The 12,940-nt window shown below is 37.2% G+C and overlaps 1 protein-coding gene across 1 annotated transcript in view; it reads left to right on the forward strand.

The window, feature by feature from the left end:
- The window catches only part of MYO1E (myosin IE), a 121,286-nt gene that overhangs the window by 44,735 nt on the left and 63,611 nt on the right, over positions 1-12,940 (forward strand). Inside the window, exon 3 of the mRNA XM_069982112.1 lies at positions 3,524-3,613. Within this exon, the coding sequence (XP_069838213.1) occupies positions 3,524-3,613 (90 nt within the window). The remainder of the gene's footprint in view (positions 1-3,523; positions 3,614-12,940) is intronic.

Consider the following 12,940-nt stretch of genomic DNA (forward strand, 5'->3'; position numbering starts at 1 on the left):
TGGGAGAACCAACACTTTTTCCTCTTTCACTCGTATTTATATATCTCATTCACTGTGCACACATTCATATGTTCTTTTTCTGTATTTGTTGTGTGTTTTTTTTTTTTGTTTTTTTACATAAATATGTAGACCATCCTGAACGCTGTCAGCAAATATTAGGATGCTTCTTTTTTTTTTTTTTTTAAATAAGAAAAAAATCTCCAGATTATATTGATATTTGAGTTACCTTTTTGTGTTGATATTTGAGTTACCTTTTTCTGTCTACGTTGTACAGAATTCTGTTCAGCAGTTTCTTAGTTATATTCCTTTATGCAAAAACATGGTGACCTCCAATGTGTCATTACAGCTCCACACACCCCAATGCCAATGTCTAGTTCTACACCAATACATTCCCTACTTCCTTATCACTGTAGCACTGTAAGGGTATGTCCACACTACGGAATCCCGGCGGATCACCCGCTGCGGCTTCCGCAGCTTGCCCTGGCCACGTGCATGTCTTCTGGTCCCATAGGCTTCTATGGTTTGGCAGGTTCCGCCGTCCGGCCGAAAAACGAGCGCGTTCATTCTTCGGGTGGACAGCAGAATCTACCAAACCATAAAATAAAGCTTATGGGACCAGCGGAGATGTGAGTGGGGGCATGCTGCAAATTCTGTAGTGTGGACATACCCTCACACATGGGTCATTCAGGCTCCTAATGCAAACCTTGTGGGATGATATAAAAACTGGACATAAGAAGGCACCTAAAGGACCTGTATGTACTTGCATGGGCATTTAGAATATAGTTGCAGTTGTACTAGAAATTAACTATCCTTTGCTTATGTATATCATTTATGTATCTAAATCAATGTATTAAGTGCACAACTGTTTTGTTGTGGAAAAGAGGGGAATTCCATTGATGTGAGTTGAGTTCTTGAACCCACAAAGGATTAGAATAGCATCCAATAGACCCTGAATGAACTGATTGTTTATGTGGGCAGTCATGAATGAGTGTTAAACTGTGCGGCTTTAAGCAGGGATTATTTGACACGCGATCAAATGGTGCCATTGTTTATCTACAAACTTCTATCCATGAGGGATGTTCTAGTAAAAGTGCATCTGTGCTGAGAGTCCATAGATGAGACAGATCTGACTACTATAAATGTTTCACAACCAGTTTTCTGTTTACATGACACCATGCATTTTAGACTTTGTATATGAAATATTTCATGTTCTATTGCTTACACAAAGATAAGTTTGATTTATCGCTATATGCAAGCAGACTATGCTGTATAATAACATTTTCTGCAGGCTTTGTTCCCATTTTGTTACAAGGTATATTTTCTGTATAATTTATTCATTGTAATTTGACATTTACTGCCCCATATTCTCTTTGTACTTCTTCTTTTTAATGATGTATACATTCTATAAAAAGCCTAGTGTCTACTAGCCCACTAAGTTCCTGTTTTTCTGCAACTTGTTCTTGGCTACATGACACTGTAATATAATAGGCTGTCTTACTGATTAACATGTTTTATATGGAAGAATGGGAAGTTGAGGTGCTCTTTACACATTACCTGTGTGGTGTATTTCTTACATATACACCTTTTTAGATGCTACTGACAAAATGCTAAACCTACACACACACACACAGGTATGCAAATAGTGTTCAGCTGCATACATCATGTCTATGGTTAGTATATATGTTAGATGTACCATATATATATATATATATATATATATATATATATATATATACATATATACATATATATATATACGTGAACAGCGCCTGATACTAAAATAAAAATAAACTGAAAAAGGTACAAAGCCATGCGACTAAACTAATAAGGGGCATGGAGCATCTTCATTATGAGGAAATCTTCAAAGAATTAAATTTGTTTAGGGTCCTTATACACAGGCCAACTATTGCCCAATCATCTTAGTAAGCGAGTGCCGATCTGCTACTTCGGCACTCATTTACTTGACCTATTAGATGGCCGATAATTGGACAGCAAGGGCTGCATGGACATTGTTAGCAATGTCCATGCAGCCCTTGCCTAAACACCTGACACCTTACCTCTCCCCACTCCCGGTCTTCTCTCCTGTGCTCTGCAGCGGAGCACAGGAGAGAAGCCTGAGAGTGGGGAGAGGTAAGGTGTCAGGTGTTTGGGGAATCGTCGGCCTCAAACCCTTACGTCGGTGCCTGACTGTTTTAGGTCCAAACCTAAATCAACTGATTGGTGTCTCTATTACACGTAGTAATAGAATCGTCCCAATTCGGCCGATTATCACTCAGTTTAATAGGGACCTTTAGTCTTGACGAGACTTTTTAAGGGAAGATTTGATTAACTTATTGTCAGTAACTTACCTGACCGCGCTCCAGCATCATCTGGCCCGGCTGGAGCGCAGCGCCGTCCTCCTCGGCAGGGCCGGGTGACGTCACGGAGACCCGACGGCGTCCCTAGTAACCAGGGGAGCCGCGGGTCTTGCGTCAGTGAGCGTCGCCCGGCCGAGCAGCTGAGTGCTGTTGTACTCTCTGCCACTCTCTGTTGTACTCTCTGCCACTCAGCCTGCAGTGCACCAGCTGCTATGTGTCTGGATTCAGGAGGCCGGACCAATCAGCCTTTGGTCCGGGCTCCTGATCCAGTATAAAGTGTTGTCAGTGCCAGCTTCAAGTCGCTGGCTATTAGTTTGTCTGATCCCAGCTCCCCCTTGTCCTTTTCCTGCATTTCCCGTCCTAACTCCTTCCGCCTGACTTATCGTGTTCTGACCTTCGCCTGACCTCCGACTTTCCCTTGTGTTGCCTGATTTTGTACTGCGTTGCCTGTTTGGTTTGACCCGGCTTGTTTCACTATTCTCTATTGTGTTTTGTATGTCCGTACTGTTCTGTGTCTCACTTACGTAGCGTAGGGAATGCCTTCGTGGTTGTCCGCGACCGTTTAGGGTCGACCGAGGCAATTAGGCAGGGTCAGTGGGGGGTCCAGATTCAGGGCCCACTGTCTCTGTCCTGTCTGTTCTTGCCATTCCCTAACACTTATTTAAGTATATTAGTAAACAGTACAAAAAAAAAAAAGGTCACTTCCTCCGCCTAGAGAAATAGATTCAGTCTCAAGAGGCAAAAAGTCTTCTTTACCAGGATCTAGTCACAGAAAATAGCGTGGAAGGCTTCAAAACAGGCTTGAACAAGTTCTAACATAACAACATAAATGCATATATGTAGCAATCCCCTCAAATCCCCTCCCCTTTATCCACTCATACACCTTCTTTCTCTCTCCATGGTTAAACTTGATATATATGTGTTTTTTGTTTGTTTTTTTAAGAGAATGTTCCAACGGGTACATCGCTGTGTGTGTGTGTGTGTTTTGTTTTTTGTTTTTTTTATATGAATAGACCGGCGCAGGGTATTCCCAAGCACTGGCCTGGCATTTAAGCCAAAATAGGCGACAGAGGCAAGGGGTTAAAAAAAAACACCTTAATATAACTTAATATGTTGTAGATTTAAGTATTTTTCACTGTTACCTTCTTGACCTTAACTGCACACAGACATATATTGGACCAGTTTTGATCTCTGTGAATCCTTTCAAACAAATGCCTTACTTTGGAGAAAAAGAGATTGAAATGTACCAAGGAGCTGTAAGTATTGCATTTACTATGATTAGAATGCCTTTTTCCACTCTGTAATTGGACAAGACCCTTCAAATCTCCTATATAGTATGTGGATGTTTAGGAAATCTATATTGGTGGTTCTCTGACTTAGTGTCATGGTCAAATTACATCATCACAACTACGCAAAGGTGATGTTTCCCTAGGAGGGTATAGCTTGTGTGCCACTGTGAGACTTCTTCCAAGGCCTCTTTGCCCAGCCGATTTCCTACAGGTTATGTGGCACAATTTTAACATGACTTGCAATTGACCAAATACAGCTGTGATGCTCTCTTTCAAAATGTTTATCTGCAGATGGTAACATGGTATAGATATGTATAGATTCATCAGAATATCTGCCATTGATGGAGCAGAAATGCCACAGGTAATTGAACTCCCTTGCTGGTGTTGTCTACTGATATGTTAGGGGATTCAATTTCATCCATTTATAACTGCTGGAAAATGAGGCCATTGCAGAATTGCGCTTTAGGTAACTCAGGATACATAATTCTTTAATTACGTTCTCATATATTGGCCAGGGCAACTCAATGTAGGAGCTTTACATCCTTATCTACCCTTTTTCTCACTGCACATTTATCATCTAGTTTATAATGGGGTAACACTATTATATATGTATGTATTATGAACATCCTTACACGTCACAAATGAGGAATATGGTCTGTGTATGTGGGCAGCAACAAAGACAGATCTCTTTAGTGCAGTGATCAAACATATTTATTATAATTTAGCGCTGAGAACAAAGAGGAAATCAGTAAGAAGATAGAACAAGAAGTCACAGTTCAAAAAAAAAGATGAATCAAACTATCTGTACAATGAGTCGAATGAAATCCAGCTGGCCATTTCCTCTCCTCTTTTTATAATAGAATAGTGAAGGCAGATCTGATAATGTCAGTGCCAAGTCTGCCAGGTTTCTTTCTTTCATCCTGGTTACACAAGGCTCTGCCTCACATTGTTCTTAAACCGTTGTACTTCTGTGTTATTATGTCATGAATATGTGTATTAGCTGGTATCGATGAGATTATTAATGTAGGTGTAGAAAATGGCGTTAGCACCTGTAGTTTATGGCTCGCCGCAGTAGGATGACATCAGAGAGGTTTCTTTATAAAATGGAGATTTATTGCTTCTTCTTTAAAAGTAGTGAAATTTACAGAAATGAATATAAAAGAATATCAGAGAAACGTCTTACAGTCTTTAGTGTCTAGTGTCCATATGAGAGTCCTATGAAGTGAAGGGTTTGTCTTACAAATCCTCACGAGCTTCAGGCAGCTGTTGCTTCACTCAAGCATCCTGGGAGACATTCCTTCCTTCACGCTTCCATCATGGATTTCTCACGCTTACATCACAACCTTCTCCTTGAAGGCTCTGGATCCTTCTTGTGACATAGGGCTCATACCTTCTGTACAGCCCTGATCCAACCAACCTCCATCTTGGTAACTACCATCTTATATAGGTTCATGACTCACTGTCAATGTCATGTGTGGGCGTGTTCATTATACTTGAGTGTTTGTGTCTGCACATATATGACCATAACAAATATAGAACTCTTTCTCTATGCATCAGCATAACCTGTTTCCACTCATGGATGTATAGTTATCGTGCTGTGTACAGCATTACCACCCTACATAGTCATGTAACCGTGAATAGTGCTGTGTACACTTATATATCTATTTCCAACTTATACACGTCTCCTTAGTATAGAATATGATATTATAATGTCAGTATTACAATCACTTTATACAGTGAATAGTGTTGTGCTATTATGGTGAGGTCAGCAGTATATATATGACTTACATTATATTATACCAAGATATTGTTCATTGTAAAACACATCATATTTAACATTTCCCCCTCTTGAGGATGAAATACATTGTATTGACTCCTCAAAGTATCTAGACTTTCCAATGAACAATATCTTTTATACATTAGAGATCATGGAATCTTCTTTCTTCATTCTTCTTATAAACACACAGACAACGTCTATCACTTTAATAACAAGTCTATGGAAATTATCACTTTACCCATAATAGATTTGTAGCATTTCAATTATTATGTTATGAGAAACTGTGATTTGATTTTATAAAAAGATAGAATTCTAGCTAGGCCTAGTCTAAAAAATGTATCTTCTTGTCTTCATCTGGATCCATGGAAAACCTGGAATGGTTCAGATGACTTTACTCTTCTTGGTGTAGCAAAGTCTTTAGGTTATACATCCCTTTGTTGTTAATTAATCAAAATAAGATTGGCAAAGTCTTTTGAAAAATAATTCCTTCGCTGAAAAAGTAAACAACAAAATGAATGTCTTAATATTATCCCTCATGCAATAATCCATCTCTTTTCCTTTGCATGGTAAAGAATCTTTGAGTCTTTGTCTCTCTGGAATTGAAGCTGTCAGCTGACACCTGCTAGGCTACTGAAAAAAACACATAAAGAGTTAGCACTTCTTGACCCCCCTTGTTTGTGCAAACGACTTCTTTACAAGGGTCATCTTTAACTCTGTGACGTCAGTACCTAGAGCAGACATCTTGTAACATAACACAGTCATTTCTCATCCAGATTGTGGAGATAAAGATTTAGCTTATAGCACAAAGTCCATTGTTCTCAGACTTTAGGAGCAATCTTTTCCCAACAACTCGCTGAGGATGATAGAATCTTGTATAACTTACACTTGATAAAAGCATAGTCCAGCAACCATCACTTACATATGCCATCTTTTGTCCTTTGCCATCATGACCACTGGAGGAGATTTAATGAAATGAACAAAGTCTTTTAAAACTCACTTGTAGGCTTGCTTCCGGTCATGGCATCTGTAGTTGGCTTGACATAGTTAAAAATGTAACAAACAAAAGAATGTCAATCATGAAGATACTTTAGCATAGTCCCAGGATAGATCACCTGAAGAAAGTTCAATAGCCATCTAGAAGCTTGTGGTACTAGAAGTCTCAGCATGCCAGTTGATCAAAGAAAAGAATAGTAAAACAGTCCATGATTTATCTGTTCCCTTCAAGTGCTTTACTTGGATAAGAATTACAGCTCAGTCTCTTTCTCTGGCTACTGATCAACGCTGGAAAAAATTAAAAATCTATACAAAAATTCTAGACTTTGATGTCTTGATTGAAGATCTACTTTTTCTTCCCTATCCTACACCAAAAACTTGGTGATTATTACTATCCTATGATAATCACAGTGTACCATAGCATATCATTCTATTTTACCTTAACTATTCCCATATCTATTTTACTCAAAAACCTCATTTACTAGAATGTTCATGTATGTATTCAGTAAGAATAGAATATGGTCTTGCAATAGTTAGATCACTTTAAATTATCATGAAATGACTTGGTGTCCTTATACCCAAAGATGTTTTCAACATTATTCAGATAGAATAAATAACAGAATGCTTCATTCAATGAATATGTTACCAAAATAATACTATCAAAAGTCCAGACTATTGTAACCATATTCAGTGAAGAAGCATCACCACTATTTACCAAAAATATTGTTTGAATGTTTTTACCTTTAAAAAAACACCATTCCTAATCAATGAAACAATATTATTGTTATAGACCTTGTTTTCGTTAAAAGTCAGTGTGCTTTCACATGTTCTTATATTATATACTACTTCCTTTATTTACTGGAACACTATCACCACATGTATTTGCTATATTTATAAATAATACCGCAATATAATATTATTCACCTTCTATAACCACCATATTTGTATGAGTGAATGAAATATTTTATGTGATATGTCTTGCTATTCTTGGCAGACAGTTATCTTCTTGTAACCTGAGGCAGACATCAGTAGTATCGTAGTTCTAATGAGAACACATTAAAAATAAACATACCCAAATGAAACATAAAGTTGTGTGTATATATGTGTGTGTATATATTCATACTGTTATCAAACACATATGCTCGTAGATATATGCACACACTGTGTGTTCACACATTTGTGTTTGTGTATTGGACTTCTCAACTGAAAGAACTGAAATGACACCATCAAATAGTCCTGTAAGAAACTGAAACAACATTTGTTAAAGAATGAACTTAAACTTCTGATAATGACATATTTATAATGACATGATTAAATATAACCCCTAAACCATTATATATCTCTGAAAATGTGTCTTTGTATATTATTTGGATAAACATCAAATAAATATATCAGTGTTCTTATGATGATACTCAGGATAATTAAAATATTGTGCACTTATATTCCTTCCTATATTACCTCATGTTAACCCTTCTAACAAATAAGACACTTTCCTTACTCATGGTTTAGTTACAACACACACACACACGCGGTACCATACACATACTGAGCAGCTGCTATAACACATGTCACACATCACTTATTCCTGACATGTGTACATTCATTCATCTCAGAGGATATTCACATTTAGTCTCTTCTTAAAAAATAATGCGCATAAAAACCTTAAGTATATTCCTAGGATACTTCTAAAAAATAGATGTTTAATGGATCCAACAAGTCTTGGTGTATTGGTTGTACCTCAATATACCGATTCTTCCATGTTGAAGAAAAATATAGGCCTTTCTTTAAAATATTGTTTTCACAGACGAAAACATATAGACATGAAACACGAGAGGGTGAGAGAGGGAGAGAAAACTTGTATCTATATTTATATCTTATAACTCTAAGGACATTCCAGGCCCTCCTGTTCCCATCAATCACTTATCCAAACACATGCCTATACATGCACTGAATGAGAATAACATGCAACAGTACAATACATTGTTTAATCTCAGCAAATGCAATTCCTCTTATATTAGTGACAGATTTTGTTATGACAAATTAGTTACATCATTAAAAAGCATTGCAGGCTAACACAAAACTATTACTTTACATTCCATCATTAACCACAAAAATGCTCATACTCTTTTTTGTGAAGACTCTATAATGAGAGAAAATATCATTAGAATCACATATCATACATTTAAGAATTTAGCCATTGGGAGTGATTCCTGAAATTAACTACTAGAGTTAATAACAAATGGAAAAGTAATAGATACAATGCAGAATTCTTGTACATACATATCTTTCCTGACTTCTGAATAACCCATACACTTATTTATAGCCTCTGACATTTAAAAAGAATTCCTAGGGGGAGAAAGGTTATTAGCTTAAACCATATACACTGTATATATCTATACCAGTTACACTTTTAAAACTGTCATTAATTCCCTTTCTATGTTCTCAGGATCTAAACTATGATTATAAGTGCTCCGGAATCTGCTGGTGCTATAAAAAATAAAAATTATTATTCTTATTATTATCCTTATTATTATGTATTAATTTGCATAGCATTATACATATTAATAATATCTCATATATTACTAATAATACATAATAACTACTTTTTATTCCGTAATTAAATAACTCAAGTCCTTAGTACAAAGCCGGGTCCGTTACCAGTAATTAATATCTTTCACATATCATATGAAACATCTAGCCAATCCCTATTCCAGGTCTGAACACTTCATGATTTAGAAAATCATTGACTATATGAAATGCATTTCTCAAATATTGAGGTTCTCCTAATTTATGCATTTTCCTGATCTTGTTATTTATGAGTGCAAGCATGTCAGCTTTGGAACCATTTGGTACCAATCTGTCTTTGCTTGACAGCTCTGTGACAGGCCGAGGATCACGTATCCTTGGTCTCTCCCTACTTTTAGGTGTCTGAACAGCTGACACACTCACTCCTGAATCATTTACTTTTGACATTGTCTCAAAGTAAGATTTGGGTTTTACATGAATCTTTTTACGTCTCTCTAAATAAATTTCATCATTGAAATATGTCTTAGAGATGCATGGCTGTTTTGACATTTTAATCTCTTTTTGACTAATTTGTGGGATTTCTCTGTGGGACTTTGACTTACTCTGCCACTCCTGCCGTCTGGCAATATCGATTACCTTGGCAGCTTCCAAAATAGATTCCTTGTCAGATGCCAATACTCTGGTTACAGGATCTAAGAATTTGAATTTCTGTATAAAGTTACTTTTTAAATTGGACAAGTTAGAACAAATAACTTTATAAGCTCGTTTGTACATGGACATGAATGTAAAAGTACATTCGTTCCAGCCAATTCTTAATTTATTCAAAATGTCCAAAGTAAGAACCTCTGTAGCATTGCAGAGTAACCTTAACCGTCCTACGTCATCAAAATGTAACCATTCATCATTGTCAAAACACTTTTTTAATTCTAGGCATCTACTTATATTTACTGGTAGCCAAAGTCTAAACAATTGGTTTTTTTGCTCATTTGATAGATCAAATTTCTCAGCAAAACTCTCAAAAATCTCTGAGTTTCTGCATACATGCACTGTTTCATCATATGCAGGTAAATCCTTACTTAGGTTTATCAAGTACCCTTGTAACTTCAGTTTTAAGCTGGCTTCCTTTATATTTAAAAGTTTCTTCTGAAAAGAACTGTCTTCAGCATGGCCCATTGACACATTCTCTTCAGAAATACTACACTGCGTAGCTGTGTCTATTTTTGGATCAGTTACAGTCGTTACACTAGGATCCATACATTGTTCAACAAAAGAATGATAAACATTCACCAAATGTGCAATGTTTCTTAATCTTAAATCTTCATCTAAGTTTCTATTCATAGCACTACATTGTGAATACAAATGCATCCATGCTATACTTAAATCTGGCTTATCACTAGACTTTACTGTACATTCTACAGCACATTTCCCAATAGAAGATAAAGTTTCCATACTTACAAACTTGTTCGTGATCATCAGCACAGTCACGTGGCTGGATTCCCGTTGTCCTTCCTACTGTCCTTAGGTTCTCCGTGTTCCGAAAGCTTGAAACGTATGTCTCTGGGGTCTCGACTCTTCCCCCCTGTTCAAGCTAAAGGAGCTTGGTATGGCTGGCACGCCAAACTGTAGAAAATGGCGTTAGCACCTGTAGTTTATGGCTCGCCGCAGTAGGATGACATCAGAGAGGTTTCTTTATAAAATGGAGATTTATTGCTTCTTCTTTAAAAGTAGTGAAATTTACAGAAATGAATATAAAAGAATATCAGAGAAACGTCTTACAGTCTTTAGTGTCTAGTGTCCATATGAGAGTCCTATGAAGTGAAGGGTTTGTCTTACAAATCGTCACGAGCTTCAGGCAGCTGTTGCTTCACTCAAGCATCCTGGGAGACATTCCTTCCTTCACGCTTCCATCATGGATTTCTCACGCTTACATCACAACCTTCTCCTTGAAGGCTCTGGATCCTTCTTGTGACATAGGGCTCATACCTTCTGTACAGCCCTGATCCAACCAACCTCCATCTTGGTAACTACCATCTTATATAGGTTCATGACTCACTGTCAATGTCATGTGTGGGCGTGTTCATTATACTTGAGTGTTTGTGTCTGCACATATATGACCATAACAAATATAGAACTCTTTCTCTATGCATCAGCATAACCTGTTTCCACTCATGGATGTATAGTTATCGTGCTGTGTACAGCATTACCACCCTACATAGTCATGTAACCGTGAATAGTGCTGTGTACACTTATATATCTATTTCCAACTTATACACGTCTCCTTAGCATAGAATATGATATTATAATGTCAGTATTACAATCACTTTATACAGTGAATAGTGTTGTGCTATTATGGTGAGGTCAGCAGTATATATATGACTTACATTATATTATACCAAGATATTGTTCATTGTAAAACACATCATATTTAACAGTAGGTCACTACAATTGTAGTTTAGAACTGTCCATTAAGGTTGGCGAACCTCTGGCATTGAGATTATAGCATGTCACTTTTAGCATGTGTCCAGGACTGCAGTCTAATAAAAACTTATACTTACAAGTGGTCAGTCATTTACAAGGTTTAGTGACTTTCCTTAAGTCCTCTCTTCACTCCAGAGATTGTGTGAACCACATTAACTTTATGGTACTTCCAAAGTATCTACCAGTCCCAGTCACTACTTCTGTATTTCCTTTATTGCCTGTTCAGAATTTTACAGCTTTATATCCAGATAAAATCTATTTTTTATTGAAGGACCATCTTTTTTCTGTCATCAAAGTTGTACAAAAAGGGGCAGTGTGTCTAATAATAACACTAATGCCCACCCAGAATGAAATAATGCCCCATAACCTATAAGGCCATCTTCTGAACCAGCAGGCCCTGCAAGGGTTAGGGATGAATTGCCCTCAAAGAAGTTCATGGAGTCCCAGCTATGCTCTTGTTTCTTAACAGTTTTCTACTTAGATTTTTAAGCTCTTGGTAATATCTGTTTGTCTCCTCCATAAGGGGGATCAGGAACCTATGGGCTGCACAATATCCCTTAAAGTGTCACTGTCGTTATAACTTTCAAAATCTAAATCAACAGTAGATGTGAAATAAAGCAAGTTTGCAATTTACATTCATTTTTTTTCCCTAACTTGTGCAGGTTGAAAAAAAAGACTACACACAGGAAGTGTGACCAGTACAGAGTGTCACGGTTCAATGTGTCCATCAATCACATGACTGCCTTCTCTCTGGGAGTGCTGTGATGGCCTGGGAAACACTGGACTTCCTATTTTCTGACTTCTCTCAAAAAACAGGAAACAGTCAGAAAACAGGAAGTGAATTGCTTTCTAAAAAAAATAATGAATATAAATTGCAAACTTGCTTTATATCACATGTACTGTTGATCTAGATTTTGAAAGTTCTAACAACAGTGACACTTTAACCTTTAAAATGGGCAATCCAGTGGGGCACAACACGCTGAAAAACCCTTGTGATAAACAGGAAAAGGTCAAAGCAGTGAAATAAATAAGCACCATGTGTGCTCAGAGGAGTCACAGAATTGTATTTGCCACCTTATGCTTTCAAACTACCTGACCTAAGGGCATAGGCTGCTTACACCCAGGGGATACAAAAATCACTTGCTGATAGCACTTAGGTAGAAAGCCACTGATAATAACATATACAATCAATACCAATGTGGTATTTTCTTTGGAATACCCAGCTGGCTTTCATTGGAAACTGTCAATTAACATGTGCACTCATTAAACTTGTATAGTATACCAGGATATTTAGCTTTGCCTAGTTCAGATTACTGTGCAGTGTATATCAGTCATCAGAGTAAACCCTGTGCATACATGCTGGAGAGATGTTAGTCCTGAAGCCTGCAGAACTGCTATTGTAGCTCGGTACAATGTGTATATATACAATGTGTGTGAATTTTACCTATACATCAATTCTAAAATAGTGTTCACAGATGAGCATACACTTCATGAATGTAGGGTTCAGGGGCAAAGTCAAA

The sequence above is a fragment of the Dendropsophus ebraccatus genome, chromosome 1, assembly GCF_027789765.1.
Source record: "Dendropsophus ebraccatus isolate aDenEbr1 chromosome 1, aDenEbr1.pat, whole genome shotgun sequence".
NCBI lineage: Eukaryota > Metazoa > Chordata > Amphibia > Anura > Hylidae > Dendropsophus > Dendropsophus ebraccatus.